Below are 21,185 nucleotides of genomic sequence, written 5' to 3'. Positions count from 1 at the left end.
TTGTTCCCTAGACTGTCACTCCTGGGAAAAACAAGAACCCAAACCAATAAACACTCCCCAGCTGGAGGAGAGAGGAGAAAGTGCTGCACAGAACAGGGAGAGACAGACAAAAAGCAGCAGAGAATCTTAGGGACCCCTTCACGTAAGAAACCAAGTAACAGTTTTTAAACTCAGCTCAGATAAGCAGCATCTTTGTTTTTGCAGAGCTCTCCACCTCATGCAACCTCAACCTTGCAGCAAGGATTTGTAAGCCTGTTCCCCTCTCTGTCAGTTCAAAAGGATTCCAAGGTATTTCTTCAGCCACTGGACTCTCCACATGAACACCAGCTTCTCCTGATTTCTTTTTATTTTTTTTTTTTCATCAATGCCTTTTCCTGGCATGAACCCACAAGTTACTGGTACTGTTTTTTCACTCACCTCTTGCAAGAACTTGTCAGCACAAAGATCAACAATCAGAACCTGGGGAGACAGAAAACACACTGACTCATAACCAGGTATGTTGCTGTAGAGAAAAAAACCCCAGGTTTTAATTTGTTTTTTAGATGTGGGATGTTTTTTAAATAGGGCTGTCACACACAAAACACAAGTTTTGCATGGGTGCAGCCTGTCTCTGAGAACAGTGAGTATTATTTATTTTTGACAGTGCTGGAACATCCTGACATTTATCTGGCAAATTCACCAAGCGGCTCAGAGAACTTTGAGAGTTTATACTCAGACAGAATCCAGAGATTATTCCAGAGATGTCAGCCTCATCCCACTGACAGTGTCTGTGTCTCACATATCCTCACCTCCTCTAGGGGCAGGTCCCAGAGCTGTGGCAGGGAGCAGGAGAGGATGCCAATGAGGAATGGGGTCGGAGAGCACACGATGTCGATCATGGAAGCTGGCAGGACAGGGATGTAGGTGTGCTGCCAGGTGAAGGGGTAAAGTGTTGCCACTGCAGCGTGCCCACATTTAGACAGAGTGCTGGAGAGGTGGGAGAAGCACAGGGAGGGTGGTCAGTGTCTCCTTCAGGGCAGGTGTCACTCGTGTACAGCCTGTGCATCAGCAGAGGCCCCAAGCACCCACTTCTGAACTCACTTATGGGGAGCTAAAACCACCATCAAGCCAAGCTAAAGAGGCAAAAAGGAAACATTCCCTTATCTCCTCTTGTGTAAACAGCATAACCCAAATCCTAGGCATGCACATGCTGTGTGGGGAGTGCAGAAGGTTTTCAAGTGGAACTAACTGCAAAACTAGACAAGCTTGGACATGGGACAGGCCCAAACAATAACATCCAGTGAGAGCCTCCCTCAGCAGCAGCTACTCAGACTCATCTCTTACCTTAAGTTGTCAGCCACAAAGATGACCCTCCTTTCCAGCAGGAGAGAGGCAAACACCCGGATGGTGTGGGACACACTCAGACACTGCAAGAGGCACTCAAAGTCCACATGCTCCAGCCTGGAGTCCAAGGGGCGGCACAGCTCCATCACCTGGGAGCACACAGACACAGGGAGAGCTGGGGAGCAGCCCAGAGCAGGGAGCTCAGCAGCTCCTCCTGAGGGGCAGGACCAGGGAAGGGCTGGAGCCATGCCAGGGAAGTTTAGGTGGGGTATCAAGGAAAGGTTCTTCCCCCCTCAGAGGGTGCTGGGCAATGCCCAGGCTTCCCAGGGAATGGGCACAGCCCTGAGGCTGCCAGAGCTCCAGGAGCATTTGGAGAAAGCTCTCAGGGATGGGATTGTTGGGGTGCCAGGAGCTGAACTCAGTGATCCTTGTGGGTCCCTTCCAGCTCAGGATATTCTCTGAATCCATGATTTTACATAGAATCCCATGGCCCAGACAGCTGGCAAGGGGCAGCCCCAGAAGCTCTTCATCAAGAAGCAGGGAATCACCTCCATGGCAGATGATTCCACAGCAAACACATCCCTGGGACAGCCTCCCTTCCAACCCCAGGATGTTTTCTTCACACTAACTATTTCCAGGCACCACTGTGCAGTTTGCAAAGAGCCTCTGTGCCCCAGAGAGAGCAGGCAGCTCAGCCTGACCTGTGTTACCTCATCTCCTGCTCCTGGCAGGAAGCTCCTGACGGTGATGGTGCGGCCCGGGGCGGGGAACGGCGCCTCCATCACGCTGCGCATGAAGGGGTGCACCAGGGCTGGGGACATCTCCCTCCTCTTCTCCACCTCATCCAGGATCTGCAGGGACACACACAGAGCCTCAGGTCACTGCTGCTGCTTGTGGCATTCACATTCTCTGGGAACATCCCTTCGCCCAGGATTTTTCTCCTGGGAAGCTGAGAAGCCTCAGAGAGAAGGAAAACAATTCTTATCTCATTTGCTTCTCCTGAGTTGTGCTCATGTGGAATGGGTTTGGGGATTGTTTACCCACAGGTGATTGTTTCATTGGGTTCTGCTGTGAGTTGTTTTCATTCTTTGACCAATCTGGGCCAAGCTGTGTCAGGACTCTGGAAAGAGTCACGAGTTTTCATCATTATCTTTCTAACATTCAGTATCCTTTCTATATTCTTTAGTACAGTGTAGTATTCTTTAATATAATATAGTATTATAAAGTCATAAATTAGCCTTCTGAGAACATGGAGTCAGATTCATCATTCCTGCCTTCGTCAGGGCATTCCCAGCAAATACAATGGCTGCTGAGCAGAGGGAGAATCCATCACTCCCATGGAGAAGGCTCCAGCACAGACCCACTGTTCTCTTCCACCTCACTTGGGACCCCTGTGAAATTCATCTCAAATGTCTGAACAGTCAAACAGGAACAGCTTCCTGTGAGCACAACTCTCCAGTCTCCTGCTACTGGAAGGAAATGTCTTGTATGTAGTAATCAAATTCTCATTATTTAGAGAAGTTAGGAGGAGGAACACCCATCCCCCTCGCCAAGAAACCTCCCTGAAATGCTGTTCTAGAAACTCTGTGCTCCAACAAATCAGAACCATCTTCCATCAAAGCTTGTCCCTGCTGCAATAACTGCCCTTTATCTGCAGCAGCTTTCCCCAGTCCTTACCTCCTTATCTCCCCTCCTCATGGTGCTACAAAAAGACAGGGGAGATCCAACCCCATCCCAAACTGATTTTCCATTTCCAAGTCACAGAAGAAGAGGATGAAGGGGCACCCTCTGTAGCATCAAGTATTAGAAGGCCCTACCTGGCAGTAATTGCTGAAGGATTTGTGCATTGGCTGACAAGGCTCAGCACTGGGATTTTATTTCCCTGCTCAAAGCAAAGACAGAGAGGAAGCACCACTCTCCTGGGATGAGCTGCAATCACTAAGCCTGACAGAAGCACCAGTCACTCTGTGGAGCCTGCAGGCTGTCAGGGCTCAAGGGACAGGCTGTGCCAGCTCACCTTGGAGAAGAGGTTGAAGCAGCCCAGGCGGCTCACGATGCAGTACACCTCGGGCAGGCGCTTCCCTTTCCCTTCTGGCTGAAAGGCAACAGCAACAGCTCTGCTGAGAACAGAGGGGCAAGGAACAACCCAGCACCCACACTGCAGCTGATCTGCAGAGCTCCTTCTGCTGCAGCCCCCCCTACACTTATAACTATGAAGGTTCTCAAGGAACACCCAGTTCCAGGAGCTGGTTCATGCCCAGAGCCCATTTCGCTATTTCTGGGCACCATCGTGACCCTTCCCACTGCATCCCAAGGGTTGGCACCACCACAGCAGCACAGGATGGGCAACCCACGTGGGAAAGCAGCCCTGAGTCATGTCCTGACAGTGCTCCCTGCACCCCTAGCCCTCCCAGAGATGCTCACCAGGAGCTTCCTGCAGTACCCGAACCAGCGGCTGCCGTCCTCCCCCGTCAGCACGAAGGAAAAGGTTTCACTGAGGAACAAGGCAGAGTCAGGGTTAAATTCCCCACACAGCTCAGGGGACAGACTGACAAGGCACACAGACTCCTTCTGGTCATGCTGACAAGGGCCAAGGCATGATTACAAGGACTTTGGGATCTGTTCAGGGTAAAAACTTGCACCCCGTGAGCTTTTCCATCTCTCCTCCATCCCAGCTCCTCTCACTGAGCTTTTCCATCTCTCCTCCTTCCCAGCTCCTCTCACTGAGCTTTTCCATCTCTCCTCCTTCCCAGCTCCTCACTGAGCTTTTCCATCTCTCCTCCTTCCCAGCTCCTCTCACTGAGCTTTTCCATCTCTCCTCCTTCCCAGCTCCTCTCACTGAGCTTTTCCATCTCTCCTCCATCCCAGCTCCTCTCACTGAGCTTTTCCATCTCTCCTCCTTCCCAGCTCCTCTCACTGAGCTTTTCCATCTCTCCTCCTTCCCAGCTCCTCACTGAGCTTTTCCATCTCTCCTCCTTCCCAGCTCCTCTCACTGAGCTTTTCCATCTCTCCTCCTTCCCAGCTCCTCTCACTGAGCTTTTCCAGCTCTCCTCCTTCCCAGCTCCTCTCACTGAGCTTTTCCATCTCTCCTCCTTCCCAGCTCCTCTCACTGAGCTTTTCCAGCTCTCCTCCTTCCCAGCTGTTCCCCATTCAGCCAAGGAGCAGCAGAAGCACTTCCAGCCCCAGCAGCTGGCCTTGGATAAATTCTTCCTGTTCACAGGAAAGGCAGCAGCTGCTCTCTAGCCCAGCTCCACACCTCATCCTCCCTCCTAGCACAGGGATTTCCTGGATCCTTTCCCCCTTTCCCCTGCTCTGGCTGCAGCTCCTCTGGCACAGCCCAAAGCTCTCAGCATTGCCTGTCTCAGTCACAAGTGTTCAAAACCAAGTCTTTACCTTTTAAGGTCTGATGAAGGGAACCAGTCTTTGGGATCTGGAAAGCAGAATTTGGGAATGACCTTTAGCCTCTCTTCAGTATCCTTTGATGGTCTGAAGGGATGGTCAGGCTGGAGGGGTAACAGATGCATTTGAAGTCACTGAAGTTGGTGCATTTAAAATACAGAAAGCATCTTCCTGACACTTCCAAAGGCTGACCCATCCCATAGCTAAAGCACAGGTACAGGAGAACATGTTCTGAGCATTAGCAGATTCCCAGTTCCCTCTTGCATTTTTCCAGCTGATTAGGCCTTTGTAAAATGGCCCAGCTTGGTGAGGATGGAGTAAGGATCTACAAGCATGGGTAAGTTTATTGGGAAATGAATGTAGAAACGAGCTCCCAAATGATGGCTGGGTCAGCCTGCCTTGGTTCTACCTCTGGGGATTTGAAAACTCTCAAATAGGAGCAGGAATGTGTTCTGCTTTTGATGTGCAGATCACTCATAACTGAAATGCAAAAACTGTCCCTGAATCACATGTTCCAGCCACACCACATGTGGGTTCAAATCAAATCCCTCAAGGATTCCACGACACTTTCCATGCTCAAAACTGCCCAGAAAGGGCAAAAGAAAGGTGTTCAGGTAAGAGGCTCCATAAGAAATGTAAGGAAATTTTACACATTTAAGCAGGAAAAGCCCCTGAGAAGTAGAAAGTTTATTGCATGAAGTTGATTTTAGGCACTCAGCACATCCAGGCTACTCCAGTGTCCCAACTGTGACAGCACAAGGTGTTAGGAAAGCAGAACAGCATTTTCACAGAGTAACAGTTGTACAAAAGCTTAGATGTCCTTGGGCACACAGCCCAAAGCAGAGGGTGACAGCAGATTACTTGGAAGCAAAGCTAATATTAGAAGGGAGACACCCAGTCTGACCCACTGTCCCATCTAAGTCACTCACCAAAACACTTTCCCTTGAGCAGAAGATAAAGAAATCTGAGAAAATAATTTTTTGTGTCAGTGCCTTTATAAAAGCCAGCAAAGAGCAGGAGGGGAACCCTGCAGTGCCCTTCCCAAAGGCAATGGACAGACTGAGAGGCTGCACCAGGGAAATCCCAAATCTGCTGCACTCCCTTCTTCCTCCCAACACCCCAGAGTTTGCACTTTTAGCAGATGTTATTTGGGTGTGTTCAGTTTTACCCACTAAATGAACACTGGGCACTCTTTCTGGCTGTAGTTCCTTATTCCTCTTGTGAACCCAAGGCATTTACACATTTAAGACACTGGAGTTATTTGCACACAAATCCTTCAGGCAGCAGGAGCTGGGACACAGTGGGGCCTGCTGGGGTCCCACACAACCTCCCTGAGTGGATCTGACATGCAGATTCCTCAATCATCCCTGGCTTTCTGAAGGCACAGCCAGAATTGCTGGCTCTGTTCTGTTTTCAGTGGAAGGCAGCAGGTATGAGCCCAGACACTGACAACTGAATATTCATCTCCATCTGGTACCACAGAAACACCAAGGTTCCATCTCAGCTTCCCAGCTTAGCTCACTGAGCTATAATTCAGTCACACCCTGGTGTTGTCACTCATTTGGGCTGAACAGCTTATTTCAAAGGGCTTGGTTTAGCTTCAACTCCCACAGCTCTCCTGGTCTTGGGGGCTTCTACAAACAGCTTGGCCATTTTATTATCATTCTTTTTCCAAACAGTACAAATAAGCATAAAAGCCCTGGGATTCCTGTGCAGCATCAGTGCCTCACTCCTTGTTTGTAAAGGACAGACTGCCAGGATGAGGTTCCTGCCAGCTTTGGGACAGAGCTCTGCACTCCTTCCTCTCCTTCAGCTGGTATCAAACACCCCATGGCTTCATGAACTTGGAATTAAGTAGGAAAAAAGCAGTTCAAAAAAGACAATAAACTCATTATCAAGACACATATTCAACAACCTCCTGACACCACACATTAGGTGTGTAATGGAGCAAGGTGTCACACATCCCAAACTCAGGTCCTGACCAGTGCAGCTCAGGAGGGGAAACAGAGCTGAGCAGCTCCCTGGGCAGGTTCCCACACAGCTCCTACCTTGCTGGGGAACTGCTGGATGATGTGTGGTGTGTAGGTGACCTCAGATGCCTTCTTGTGCAGGGACACCACCACGAAGAGCTCAAAGAGCTGCTGCTCCTGGAGCTCGATGAGATCCCTCTCCAAGGTCTGGTAGTGCGGGTTCCTCCTGGAGGCCGAGCGCCTCAGGCACCTGTGGCGACCTGGGGAGAGCAAAAAACCCCAAAGCTGCCTGGGCTGGCACTGCCACACACCTACAGGGCACAGAAAGGACTCAGCATTGCCATCAGAGGGGGGAAAGGGATTTGCCCAATATCCAAATGCTCCTCATGGGATATAAAACCTGTGTCAGCTCCTCGTGCACAGAGCTGATCTTCCCCCAGGGAACAATGACAGGAGGAGAGGAAATAACCTCAGATTCCACTGGAGGAGGTTTAGTTTGGATATTAGAGACAATTTCTTCACTGGAATGGTTGTTATCATTGGAGCAAGCTGCCCAGGGCAGTGGTGGAATCACCATCCCTGGAGGGGTTTAAAAACTGTGTGGATGTGGCACTTGAGGATGTGGTGTAGTGGTGCTGGGTTGATGACTGGACTTGATGACCTTTGAGGTCTTTCCCAACCTTAACAATTCCAGGATTCTGTGATTCAGAATGGGAGCACTGGCCTGCAAATCCAGAACCCTGCAAATCTGCAGCTCTGCAAATCCCCCCTGACAGAAACTGAAATTTCTCCTGCTACCCTGATGTTCTTACACATCTCAGAGTGGCACAACGGGGTACCAGGCAGTGAAGGCCAGCTGCTCCATGCAGGTCAGGAGCTGCCAGGACTCAGGGAGCCACTCCAAACACCAGGGGCACTCAGGAGAGGCAGAGGCACCCCCAGGCTGGGCTGTCCTGAGAGGCAGCACAGGCTCACACAGGCACAGCCCTCTGATGTCAGAATTCCTGTGACACATTCTAGACACTCTCAAACAACTCTTCCATCAGGCAGTGACTCAATCTTTCTGAAGAAATCTCAGTATTTCTGCTGAGGTTCTTCACTCTCCACTACTCTCATTTACATAAAGAAATGGGAATTTCACTTTTCATTCCAAATTAAAGCCTTTTGAATGTTTCCCTCCAAGTAAATGAAACACCTAAAATAAAATCATAGAATAGAATCATAGAATTCATAGAATCCTTGAATGGTTTGGGTTGAAGAAACCTCAAAGCTCATCCAGTGCCACCCTCTGCCATGGGCAGGGACACCTTCCACTGTCCCAGGGTGCTCCAAGCCCCATCCAGCCTGGCCTTGGGCACTGCCAGGGATCCAGAGGCAGCCACAGCTGCTCTGGGCACCTGTGCCAGATCTTTTTGTTTAATCTGCCTTCACATGGAAGCTAAAAGCACCCAAAACCAAGTAGGTGTTTCAGGTCTGGACTTTGGGTCTATGATCCAGCTCAGGACATTGGAACCAGACAAATACCCAGGTGAATTCTCCCCAGAGGAAAGGGCATTTCACAGCATTACATAAAACAGAAGCAAAGGAAGGAATCAGGAGGGAAATAACCTCAAGCAGCAGCAGCAAAGGTGATCAGGAACAACCTCCTACCAGCCCAGAAATGACCCTGCTTCTGCTGACTGACAGATTAATGGCATTAAACCTCAAGAGCTCAGGGGAAAGGGCAGAAACAGAGGCTGGTTTGTCACAGCAGCAGCTCCCAGACTTGGCCCTGTGGCCTCTGAGAGGCTCCCTGGCCCTGTCTCAGCAGATCCCCACATGTCAGCTCATCCCAGCAGGGCCCCAGCCAAGGGTGCAGTGCTGTGGGACAGGACCAGCCCTGTGATTCACTCACTTTTGGGCTGATTTTCCGTATCGCTTTCATTCCCGCTGGTTTCACCTGAAACAAACACAGTTTTCACTTATTAGCCATGCAGAAGGAAGATGGGCAACACCCAAAGTTGGGAAAGAGAGACAACCTGAGACTCATCAGATCAACATCCCTCAGGGCTGCCCACCAAGCCTGCCCAAAGCATCAGCCAAGGGCAGCTGGAAAATGTGTTCCAACAGCAAACTGCAGAAAGCAGAGCTGATATCAAGCCAGAGGTGCCAGTGAGTGACCTGCAGGTCGGCTGAACATGGGCAGACAACACAAACCAGGTTGGTGGAGGCTGCTACAAAACTTAACAGAGCTGCTGAACAGAATAACTATAAATAAAGACCCTACACAGTCAGAACAAGGCACACAATGAGTGCAGGAGTCACTGGTAGCTCTCATGCCAAGTGGTTTTCTGAAGAATTTTTGCTTTAACCTGCTTTTTTTGAAAAAGCACTTTTAACCCAGGCTCAGAATCCCCTCCTTGTGACAGTGTTAAATTGGGGTTAGGCAGGTGCTCCTTGAGCTGAAAGCTCAATTCCAGCCACAGGTGTGGGGGTTGCACTGCTGAGTCAGCATGAGGTGGAGGTGCCAGGCCAGGGGCAGAGGAATTGTGCCACTCAAGGTGTTTAGAGCACAGACAGTGGTGCTGGAGACCCCAGTACCTTTCACTGAGCTGCTTCTCTCCCAGCAGGACTGAGCAGCTTCACCTTCTTCTTTCCACGCTTGGAATCAAAGATCTCCTGTATTTTTAGTACCAGCTGAAATCCAAAGCAGAAGCAGAGGTTAATGTGAGGGTCCAGAGAAGGCTCCAGGTGCCAACAGGAGGGCAGCCCAACAGCCACCACCCAGGACCTGGAGAAAGCTGCCCAAACCCTGCAGGAACCCCGGCTCAGAGGTTCCTTCTAGCCCAGCTCACTGCATAAAGAATGAGCACAGATTTCTGCTGCAAGAGAGAGATCCCTGTCAGCACAGCTCAAAGCTGGCACCAGACTGCACAAGCACTCTGCAAACTGTCACACTTGCCTTCCCAAATAGAAGTGACAAACTGTCTGGCATAAGATCTCCATTTTCTATGCAAAGGCACTTGCAAGAACATCTCAAACCCTGCAGCACAGAGCACTCAGAACATGCTCCCCAGCACCCCAACTCCTTCCAAGCCCAGAAAAAGCAGAGCTCTCTCACTGTAGCTTGGGGGTTGGGTTTTGAGTTTGCTGCTGTGGTTGATGTCAGCTCAAGTCTCCTAAAGGCCAAGGGAGGCTGCTCCAGGCACAGGCCCTGCCCCAGGTGTTTGCTGGAATGAGAGGATGATGCACTCAGAGCACCCTGCTCTAGTGGAAGGTGTCCATGGCCATGGCAGGGGGTGGAATGAGGAGCAATTTAAGGGCCTTTCCACCCAAACCATTCTGTGATTTTGCACAAATGAAAACAGACAGTGGGACAGAACACTGGCTCTGCTGCAGGACCACACACCTGGACCAGTGGGAGAAAAAAGCTGGGTAAAAGCCCAGCCCAGTGCAGACTAAGCACAGACATGAAAGAAGGGTCAGCACTTTGACACTGCATTGGTGCTGCTAATCCTCCTTCCACTGGTCACAGCAGCCTTACAGCCAAAGTCCTGACACTTTCTGTGTCCCTGTCACAGCCTGCTCTGTGCTTTCCCCTCACCTGCCACTGCCCCAGGGGCTCCTGACTCCCCACATCAAAGGCGACTTCATGGCAAGAGGGATTTACCCTAAACGCAGGGAGCAGGTCAAGTTCATTCCTGCCTCAAGAATTCATTAAACTCAACACAGGAGGGTGGGGCCCAGCCATTTGTCATCACAAATCCAGCATAAAAAGAAATATATTAGAGAGAACCTGTTTGTTCAGCTCAAGTGTTTAATCCCCAGATCAGCAATCCAGGCTTAGGAATCCTTTTCCAACGGATTTCTCCCCATTTTCTTTCTCAGCCAGCCCTCCCAGCATGAGGAGGCTGCAGGGAACAAACAGCCCACTGCAGAGAGCAGTGCTCCTCCTGCCAAACCTGCCTTCTTTCCTTTTTACCCAGCCTTACCTAGGAGATCTTCATTTCTGTCCTGATTTTTGTGCAGCTGAGTCACCACCCTGGGTGTGTTTAAGGCAGCCATGCGTTTCTTAGGCAAAAGGTTTTGTCTTTTTAGACCCCAGTCCTTTCCTCAACCTCTCAAGCAATCTTGGCTCAATTCCTCCTGAGCAAAGAGAGTAAAGTGCTCTTCCTGCATGTAAATTGTTACCAGATTTTTGGAATAGGTTTGCTTTTGGAGAACATTTTATTTTCCCTCTCCAAATGAGAGATACTCTCCATCACAGCATTTTTTATAATCTTGCCATCTCCTTCCTGATTTTCCAGACCTAAAATTTGTTTAAAAACACAGACAGAAGTTACTTGATACTCCAAAGCACTTTAAAGGTTTGAAAAGTCCTTTGCAGCTGTCCAACTCTACCTCACAGTCTTGTGCAATCTGAGCAAATACACGTGATTTTCAGATGAAATAAAGATCTGCTGGAGTGAAATGATTTTAGCACAGCAAAAAGAAGTCTTTCTCACTACCACAACTGGAATTTCAGTCCCATGCACCAAGTGCCACCACAGTGGCAGCTGCAGCTGTCCTTCCACAGCACGTGGTGCCTTTTGTCACAGAGGGATGTGAGCTGGTAACCAACAGGAGGATCTAGAAGCCTTCCCAAGGCACCAAACTGAACAGTTTGAATGTGCATTGAAAGCCTTCCTCACCCCTCTGGCCTCAGCTGCATAACTGACTTTGCAGCCAGGCAGGAGGGAGAGGCCAGAAGGGACAGCTGGATGAAGGCTTTGTGAAATGCTCTTATCCCTGAGAGTTCCTCTGCACCCTTAAACTGTGAAACAGCTGCTCCTGGTGCCAGTCCAGAACTCCAGGCCAACATTCCAAGTAACCAAGGGCCCCACAACTCTCCCACAGCTCAGGGCCTGCAGTGGAACACCAGGATCAGCCTGGGAAGTCACTGGGAGCAGGGACACGTGCATACAGCATTGCAGAGCTGCCCCTGGAGCTCTCAAGAGCACAAACCCAGCAGCAACACTCCATGGAAACACTGGGAACAAGGCTTAGGTGACAAAGCACGAGGAAGGGCTTGTGCTCACACACAGCCCTGACCTCCAGGCCAACACTGAGCACTTTTGTCTGCCCACAAAAACACCACTGTGATTCTTGACCAACAAAACCACCACTGTCCCAGCTAGAACTGGCACTCAGACCCCCAAACACCAGCCCTGCCACTTGGAGAGGGAATGGCTGGAGCAGCAGTGCCAAGCAGCAATCACCTGCCTGGCCCACAGCTCTGTGGCCACTCACAAAGCACTTGTAAAGCAGCAAGAGCTTGAAATGCCAGGCAAGAAGTGAAGTTTTAGATTTAAATCTCACCCAGGGCAGGTTCTTTCTCCTGCTGGCAGCCTCCACTGCTTGGAACAGCTTCCACTCAGACAGAGTGACAGGCAGGGAGGTCTCCTTCCCCACCTTCCCCTGGAAATTTGTCTGGGAGGGCTTCAGCTCCAGGGACTTACGGCTGAGGAAGGGAGGTTTTGGGGGAGGCTGGAAAACAGAAGCAGAAGAGATAGTTAAACATGAGATCCAGCTTTGGTCCAAGGTCACAGGCAGAGGAGTCAGATTACAGCTGGTAAATCTGCTCTACCAAGTCTCCATCCCACCTCCCCACTCAAGCCTCTCACCAAATCTCTCTTGTTCCCACTCTTTTGCTCCTTAGCAGCTTAATCAGCTGCCATGGCTGTTCATTATTTACATTATATATTATTTACAGTGATAACAAGCAATAAAACAATAAAGCAAACCAATGAACTGCAGTGTGGAATGTGAGGCTGAGCACAAATGAGAGCCCTGTGGGAATGGTTCTGCAAACACCTGACCCTTCAATCCCCCCACCCTACCTTGGGAGCCCTGCTGATGCTGCGGGGAGGGGGCAGCTTCCACACAGATGGGACCTTCCACAGGGGCAAGGGCAGTGCTCTGATATCTTCATAGGGATGGTCTTTTGTAGGACCTGGAAAAAGCATTGGATGGGGATTTATGAAGGAGATAAAGCCCTGTAATTTCAGCCAGGGCTATAAGTGGGGAGAACATGACAATAACAGGGTCTGAGAGACCTGTTTAAAGTTGGATGAGGCTCCCACCACATCCTTCTAACCCACTGCCATCAACTTGGCAAACTGTACATGGACTCAGCAGAACAAAACACTTCTTCCCCTGCAGAGCAAGCAGCTCTATTGCAAAGCAGCTCATTTTGGCAGTGTTCACACTGATCTCTGTGCAACTCAAGCAAAGCATTCCAAGGGCTAATAAAGAAACCAATTCAGCACAGGCCAACTCCAGTGACCTCCCATGACATCTGAAATCAGGCTGTTCACACACAGATGTCACAAACACCAACAAAGAACCCCAGATGGGGAAAACCTTAAAAACCCCAGAGCTGGAAAGAGCCTCGATGCATCCTCACCTTCACTCCTCCCTCCCCAGCACAAGTGCCACCCTTAACCACAGTGAGGACACCCCAAGAAGCCCAGGCACATACAGATAATGTCCTCGTAGATGTTGTCTTCAGACTGAGTGCAGAGCAGCCTGGATCCTGCCGTGCCATTTGTCTCCTCCCGGGGTCTGTGGGAGCCGCCGCCCGCCGAGCGCTTGCGGAAGCCCTGGATGTCCTCAAACTCAAAAGATTTCCTAGAGGAAAACCAGGGTGACTGCTTCTAAAGGCACCTGCTGGAGTTGCTGTCTGCAGTCCACACACAGTGTGGCCCTCCAGCACACGGATGCTCCACTCTGGGCTCGCATTTCCAATGCTTGAGGTCTAACCCCAGGCAGCAGCTCAGCCCCTCGCTCCCAGCCCGTGGGATGGGGGAGGGAATCAGAGGGTAAACAGAGAAAACACGTGCATGGGTCAAGATAAAGACAGTCTGGAAGGTAAAGCAAAAGCTGCAGAAGCAAGGAAAAGCAAAACAAGGGATTAATTCCCTATTTCCCTTGGTGTTTGGCCATGTCCAGGGGCTCCAGCATGTGTAACGGTGACTTGGGAACACAAACCCCAAATTTCCCCCCTTTCTGCTTCTTCCCCAGTTTTTACTGCTGAGCAGAACATCACAGGGTCTGGAACATCCTTGGGATCAGCCATCCCTGCTGTGTTCCTTCCCAGCTCTGGGGGAACACAGCTCTCACACTGCTGTGTTACCAATATTTTCATCACAACCCCCAAACACAGCAGCACCCAACATGCCAAGAAGAAAATTATCCCAGTGAAAGCCAGCACACCAAGTGAGTTCTGCTCACTTTGGGATATTTATTAAGCAAGAAAGGGAGCTGGAGGCTCCGTGGCCAAGCACACTCCAAGCAGGCATGGCCAGCCCCATTCTGTCAGAGGCAAGAACCCAAACCATGTTTTACAGACTTGCAGCAGCTCAGAACCAGGGCACTGCTTCCTACTGGCCTCTCCTACTGGTGCTCAAGGTGTTGTGGATTGGCATTTCCATCCACTTGGCCACTATTTTGAAATTAGGGCACTGAGGTCACAGAAGAGCTGGCAAGGATTTAGCCCATCATCATCACAAATCTGGGTTTTTGCTGCACACTTTGCCACAGTGGAAGGTTTCAGAACCTCAAGTCACATCTCTGCTGGTACTGTGCACACCATTCTAGCACAGGCACTCATCTCTGAGCAGGATCTGCATCAAGCCACCTCAGAAGGGTATGGGAAAGAGGGAGAACCAGCCAAACCTACTGCAAGAGAAGTACCCACAGCCTCCAGCCTTGAGCAACAAGAGAATCTTTCACTCCCAGAAAAGCCAAACACTCAGCAGCCACAGTGGGCCAAGAGAAAGCTACTCTGCCATCCCCAAACTGCAGCTGAGGGCAAGCAGCAGGCAGGGAGCTCTCCCTGGGGCCAGCATATTGTCACTCCACTCTGTTCTAAGGCGTGGGCTGACTTCTGTTTGGAACCTGGAGCCTTCCTTGCAAGACTGTCAGCAGCAAAAGCAGGATACTCTCACCCAGGAACATCCTTTCCCCATGAAAAGAGGCATCACCACCAGCAGCACTCCACAAGGCCATCATGCCAAGCAAACTCCTTAAACCCATCTAGAAAGTGATTTAAGGAAATGTTTCAGACATGAGAGATGGATTACGTACCTCTGGGCTCTCCCTCTGATCCTCCTGCTGGCTATTTTCTTCTCAGGGTTGTTGGAGGATGACACCAAGTCCCTTCCACACTGCTTTTGCAGGGGACCTTCCCTGGTGGCACTGGCAGCTCTACGACCACCAGCACCCTTCTCTGCCAGGTAGCGGAAAGTCCTGCGGGGTTTGGGTGGTGGATCAGGAGCTGCCTCCTCCTCTTGCCCCTCAACCTCAGAGTAAATGTTTCTCAAGCTCCTCTCTGCCCTGCAGAGAGTGTCCACTCCTTTGATTTGCAGTTCTCTTTCCGTGGAGCCAGAGCTGCCTCGCTTCCTCTGGAGGTCCAAGGCAACAGGAGAGGTTCTGCCAGGCAGGGGGGGATCTGCTCTCCTCCACAGAGCTTGTGAGGTATAGAAGTTCCCTGGGGGCAGTGTCACCCCCGGGCTCAGGAAGCCTGTTTGCCCCTCTCCTTTCTCCTTGGCTGGGCCACCACAGCCCCCGGTCTGCCAGCAGCTCCGTGCACCTTCCCTGAAATCCAACCCCAGGCTCTTTGGATCTTTGGAGCCAGCCCTTCTGCCATTCTCTGTGCATTCTGCCTTCACTTTGGGTAGTGCATTGCAGCTGGGCTCATACTTGACTCCAAAGTCCTTGGGCTGGGGCCTGTCCTTGCTGGGGCAGCTCCGTGTCCTGCCCTCCCACTGCGAGATCTTCTGCTTGATGTTGCGGCAGTGGCTGCGGGACAGGGTCTGGCTCTGCAGGGCCCCGCGGGAGAAGCTGCTGTCCCCAGCCCCCACGGGGTGCATGGCAGGGCCACAGGGCTCACACACAGCCCATGCCCAACCCTGGCCACGTCCTGCAGTGCCCTGCACACATCAAAGCTGGCACCACGCTCCCAAGTGCCCGGCGGTGTCACGGAGTCGGGGCTGGCAGCTCACACCTGCAGGCAAAAACAAGAGCCATCAGCTGCACTCTGTGGTAATCACAAAATTTGAGAAAAAATGGTGAAAATTTGGGAAGAAACAGTGAAAAAATGGAGAAAATGAGTGAAGAAATGGTCTAAAAATGGAGAAAATGGGATTAGAAATGGAGAAAATGGACCCTAAACCCAGCTCATCCACCTTCACTGTGTAGATGTCACTTCCTAGGGAGAAAAATCACAAAAATGGGAAAAATGGGGAGAAAATGGTGAAAAATTTGGTTTAAAATGGTGAAAAAATGAGGAAAATTGGATTAGAAATGACCCAAAATTGATCCCGAACCCAGCCTGAACCCAGCTCCTCCACCTTCACTGGGCAGATGTCACTTCCTGGGGAGAAAAATCACAAAAATGGGGAAAATGGTGAAAATGTCCTCTGAACAGAGAGATACAGAGCTCTCCCAGGTTTTTCCTGGGAAGCTGTGAGAAAGCTCAGAGAAAGAATTTAACCAATTATTATCCCAATCTCTGCACCTGGCAGGCAATCTCTGTTTGTCAAAGATGTTTACAAGAAGGAGTTATCCCTTCTTGACCACCAGGTGAGAGAAGATTCCTAAAGACCAATCAGGTCTTAGGTCCACCACTGTTTCTATAAGAACTGTGGATTTCTAATAATAAAGTGCTTTTCATGCCTTCTGATGATGGAGTCTCTGTATCACCTTTGTCCCCTTGGGTGTCAGCACCCCAGCCATGCTCCCCTCCCCAAAGTCCCAGCAACTCCTGGCAGTGGCTGCAGAACATTCCTCCCCAAATCACATCCACCACGTGCTCAGGACAGGCTTCCAGAGCTCACTCCCCACAGGGGCTGTTTGTGCACACATGGAAAGGGAGCTGAGGCTTCACCAGCTTCAAAAACAAACACAGCAGGCACAGAACACCCTGAGGGATCCCAGGCATGCAAACTCAAGGAAATTATTTAATGGCAGAGGAACAGAGCAGCGTGGATCTCAGCCAGCCCTCCTGCAGGAGTGCAGCTCCTCCTGATGCCCAGGCAGCAGAGACAAATCCCTGTGGCACCTGAGCTCCCCACTCAGCAGAGACACAGCAGGACACGAGGCACCAGGACAGCTCTAGGAGAAAGGAACCACATCTGCCTCTCCAGAGAGGAGCTGCTGCTTCACACAGGATGAGAAGAGCTGTGGTGGCTGGGGAAGAGTGCATCCTCCTCCCAGAAGTGCTCTCTTGCTCCACAACACAAGTGAAAACCTGCCTTGTTCTCTGTTTGCCAACACCTGACCTAAATTTGCCATCCAAGAGACTGGAGGGCAGTGGTGCCCAGCCTGTGGCTTGCAGCCAGGGGAATTTCAAAAGGCAAAAGAAACAGGTGAGTTTTCATCTTCATGTGAAAAATCACCCCATGTTTAGACCAGCAGAGAAGGAATGCTAAAGAAACACCCTTGGCTTCTCCCAGCCAAGCAGAGCCTGCACAAACAGGAGCTGTGCTCTTTGAGACTTCCCACATGTGTAATCCAGAGGATACAGCACACATCCTCCAGAAAATCCAGCAAGGAATGTGGGGAAACCACCAGGGAGAACTGGGGTGGCTGTACAGAGCCAGCACCTGCAGGTCCAGCACGGCCTCAGTACAGACATCTCATGAGTGGAATCCTCAGCCTTGGAGCCCTTTGGCTCTATCTGGAGCTCACAAGGCATCCCCAATATTCCCAAATATGCCAGCACAGGTGAAAACTCATCCTGGACAGAAGACAGCAGCTCAGAGGCTCTAACAAGCCCCATTCCTCCCTTTCTCTGGGCAGTTATCCCATTTCAGAAGTTCCAGCCCTCCAGCTGTATTTAACAACCTCCCTCTGCAGCAGGAGACAAGTGCTCAGCTCAGGCCAGGGGCCACACTGCCTCTGGTAACATTCCCCTGGCACCAAGAATCTCCCTGCAAAGGCAGGGAAACAGCAGAATCCCACACATGCACAAAAGCAGAGGATCCCTGCAGAAAGCAGCCAGACCTGCTCCAGGTGGGACCAGGGGCCACAGTCACACCAAGCCTGTGCTCAGGCTCCAGCTGCCACTGCCACTCTGGGCACGTGTCCTCCACAGCCACTGCCACCACACCCGGCCAGCACTGAGTCACCACAGCCTGGCAGAGTGGGCAGAGCCAGGGATGGGCAGCAAACCACGCTGGGAGACACAGGAGCTTAAACCTGCCCGGCAAAGGGTCATGTCCCACTCTCCAGGCTGGGTGTGGAGAGGCCCCACCACAGCAGACCCACACCCTGCCCACTGCTGGGACCACACCTCAAATTCCAGGGCTCGGGGTTATCCTGGAGCTGCTGATCTGCTTGGCAGAGGCATCTGCAGTGCAATTAAAAGCAAAGAACTGCCCTTGGCAGATCTCCTTGATAGCACTAGTGAGAAAGCTCACTGGTCAAGGACATCCCAGGGCTGCCAGGCAGTTTAGGCATGGTTTGGGCACACATGGCACCAAGCCTTGCCTCTGCTGCACTCTCCCCCTCTACCAAAGCAGCACAGTTGCTGTGGGAAGCAGCTCCCTGTCTCCACAGCATGGGCTCCTGCAGGCTGGAATGGCTCAGCCCATTGTCCCAGACAGCTGCTGGTAACTCTCCCACTCAGCAGTGAATGGGATAAACTTGGACAATCTGGGTAAGCCCCAAGCTGGGCATATTTGCTCCATCATCAGCCCTCTGTCCCTCATCAGCATTCCAGCCAGTGCTTCCTAGCCACTGCAGACCCTCTTCCCACTGCAGCGAGGGGCCCCTGCCCTCTCCTATAAATAGGCACTGCTGCCAAAACATCCTGAGCCAGAGCAGAGCCATCCTTCCCCTCTGTGTGTCTGCACAGCCCTGATTAGCAGACAGGAAAGCAGCTTTCCCTCTGCTGTGCCACTCAACTGCTGCAGCTCCAGGACACTCTCAGGACCCAGCTGGCAAAGGACAGGCCCTGCCTGGGGACAGGGCTCAAACAGCCTCCCCAGCAGCCCAGCTTCACCCCAGGATCCTCCAGGGGCTGTCAAACCTTCAAGCCCAGCATTGCTGGATGCAGGGCTGGCACAGGGAGCAGAACCCAAAGGATCTCATGGTGTGCAGCAGGGGTTCATCCCAGCACTGACCCAGTCCAGCCCATGCCCACAGCTGCACTGACTCCAGCAGCACTGGCTGCTTCCTCCTAAATGCTCTGGCTGTGAGCTCCTCTGGGAGCAGCCTGGCAGAGAATCATGGATCACACTTGGAAGGGAACCACAAGGATCATCCTGTCCAACTCCTCCTGGCCCTGCACAGGACAATCCTGCAGCTCTGGCAGCCTCGGGCTGTGCCCATTCCCTGGGGAGCCTGGGCAGTGCCAGCACCCTCTGGGGAAGAACCTTTCCCTGACACCCTCCACCATCCATGGGGACAAATGACTGCTCAGAGGAGGGTGAGTAGCCCTGCACAGCTTTCCAGGTGGGTCCACCCTTGCTGTGCCCAAGCTGGGCAGCTATGCTGGCTGCCAGCCCGCCCCACATCCTTCCTGCCATGGCTGCAACAAAAACTGCCTGTGCTGCAGCTTCCTCAGCCAGACACACAGCCAGCCAGCCAGACAGACAGACAGATCCACTTCCCTCTCCCACTGCCCAGGTCCCTGCTCCCATGGTAAGGCACAACCAGGAGCTGAGAAATGTGGAGGAGAAGCTCAGCCTTGGCCAGCACATGGAACTCCAGAATCCCAGAACGGGTTGGGCAGGACTGGAAAGAACCTCAAAGCTCATCTCCTTCCACCCCCTGCCAGGGCAGTGACACATTCCACTGTCCCAGGTTGCTCCAAGCTCTGTCCAACACGGCCTTGGACATGCAGGAATGGGATCCACAGACAGTTGAGCACAAGCCTAAAGTTCTCCCTGCTCAGTGCTGCACCCCTGGATTGTCTCTTCCAAAATATCCATCCAAGGAAGAGAGGAATGCAGCTTTTCACCTGCCCAGGCTTGCCATCAAGAACCAGGCACTGGATCTCAGCTCATCACGTGAGCCCAGGCAAGGGCAGAGACTGATCTTTGGTGAAGAAAGAGCACACTGGGGTGGTGTGATCCAAGTTAAGTAACTCTCAAATGTAGTCCAGGACAGGATAAAACACAGTTCAAGGACACAGAGCTGGCAGAGACCACCTGGGTCAGCAGCCAGCACTTGTATCAAGCACTGCACAAATCATTCCTGACACAGAATAACCAGACTTGTGACTGCTTCCATCCTGACCTCCCCTTCCAAACTCCTTCAGTGGCCCCAGTGTGCCTCCCAGTATTTCCAGAGAAGCCAAATTCATCATCCTTACTGCACCAGGACTTAGAGGAGATCAGTGTAGTTAAGAATACTGAATTATTTCACTGGAAGCAGCAGTTTGGGGGGAAATTACATAATTTCTAGACAAAACACCACCCATTTCTGCCAAAAGACTGCCTCTCTGATCCACACTGTTTGGAAGCTCCCAAAGCAGAAGAATAAGGCACGTTCCCAGCACATGACAGGTAGCCCTGACTCTTTTTCCAGCCCTGAAATCCAGAGAGCACACTACACATTTTCCATGCAAAGCCTCAAGACAATTCCATTTCCTGAAACCACATTCCCAAGGAGAGAAAGCTGCCAGTTCTGCTGTTCCAAAATAAATCCCTGCCTAGTGCTGAGGTCAGCCCCCCCCTTCCTGTGCTGCTGGAAACCCCCAGCACCCAAGCACCCTCAGCAGAGGCACAGAGAGAGCAGAGGCACTGACACAGCACCTTACCTTGTCCTGCTCCTGGGAACACAAACACTGCCTGGACCAGCCCGTGCAGCTCTGAGGCAATCTCAGTCCTTTTGTGAAAGCTGTGCTGTCCTAAACCACCCCAAGCCCTTGTCACCAAGCCTCCTGTGTTAGCAGCCAAATAAAAAGCAGTTTCTGGTCTTGTGCAGCCTAGGGAAGCTGGCAGCTCGTTCCTGGAGGGAAGGGAGCCCTTCCAGAGCTCTCAGCTACTCCCATCCTGCTCCTCTCCAGAAGAATCCTGATGCTCCTCAGAACAGCTCTGCCATGCTGATGCCTCAAAGACATGGGCAGTACCAAACGAGCAGATTTTATATCAAAATAAGTAACTCTCCAGGAATGCAGAGTGCTTAGTCATTTCCATCTCGATACAAAGCTACTCTAACCACGAGGTATTAACTCCTTCCATGCTGCTGCATCTCCTACTGAGGAGCAGTTCTGCCTCATTAGATCCATGGCCACAGCCCCTGGACAGAGAAAATGTGCTGCTAATCCCAATTACACAGCAAAAGCAAAAAGGAGGTTAAGTCTGACCCTCATGGGTCCTATGAATTTTCTACTGACTGTTCTTTTCTGAAGTAATGAAATTCAACTTCCTGAAAGCAAGTTATAAAAATACCCCAAACCAGAGCACTTCCAACATGTAAGCCCTGAAGGCTGCTACACCAGGGTGCCCATGGACAAAACCCACA

At 51.4% G+C, this 21,185-nt stretch overlaps 1 protein-coding gene across 1 annotated transcript in view; it reads right to left on the bottom strand.

The window, feature by feature from the left end:
• DENND2C (DENN domain containing 2C) overlaps positions 1-21,185 on the bottom strand; it is a 28,809-nt gene that overhangs the window by 6,107 nt on the left and 1,517 nt on the right. The window contains 15 exon segments of the mRNA XM_050985259.1: positions 418-459; positions 789-966; positions 1,324-1,472; positions 2,034-2,174; positions 3,341-3,418; positions 3,748-3,817; positions 4,717-4,826; positions 6,771-6,952; positions 8,587-8,631; position 8,954; positions 9,273-9,368; positions 12,030-12,197; positions 12,551-12,663; positions 13,192-13,340; positions 14,799-15,717. Of these exon segments, the coding sequence (XP_050841216.1) occupies positions 418-459; positions 789-966; positions 1,324-1,472; positions 2,034-2,174; positions 3,341-3,418; positions 3,748-3,817; positions 4,717-4,826; positions 6,771-6,952; positions 8,587-8,631; position 8,954; positions 9,273-9,368; positions 12,030-12,197; positions 12,551-12,663; positions 13,192-13,340; positions 14,799-15,583 (2,307 nt within the window). The 5' untranslated portion in view covers positions 15,584-15,717.

Source organism: Serinus canaria, chromosome 26, assembly GCF_022539315.1.
Source record: "Serinus canaria isolate serCan28SL12 chromosome 26, serCan2020, whole genome shotgun sequence".
In the NCBI taxonomy this organism is placed as follows: domain Eukaryota; kingdom Metazoa; phylum Chordata; class Aves; order Passeriformes; family Fringillidae; genus Serinus; species Serinus canaria.
Note: the sequence above shows the minus strand (reverse complement) of the source record. Positions and strands in the feature narration are given on the sequence as shown.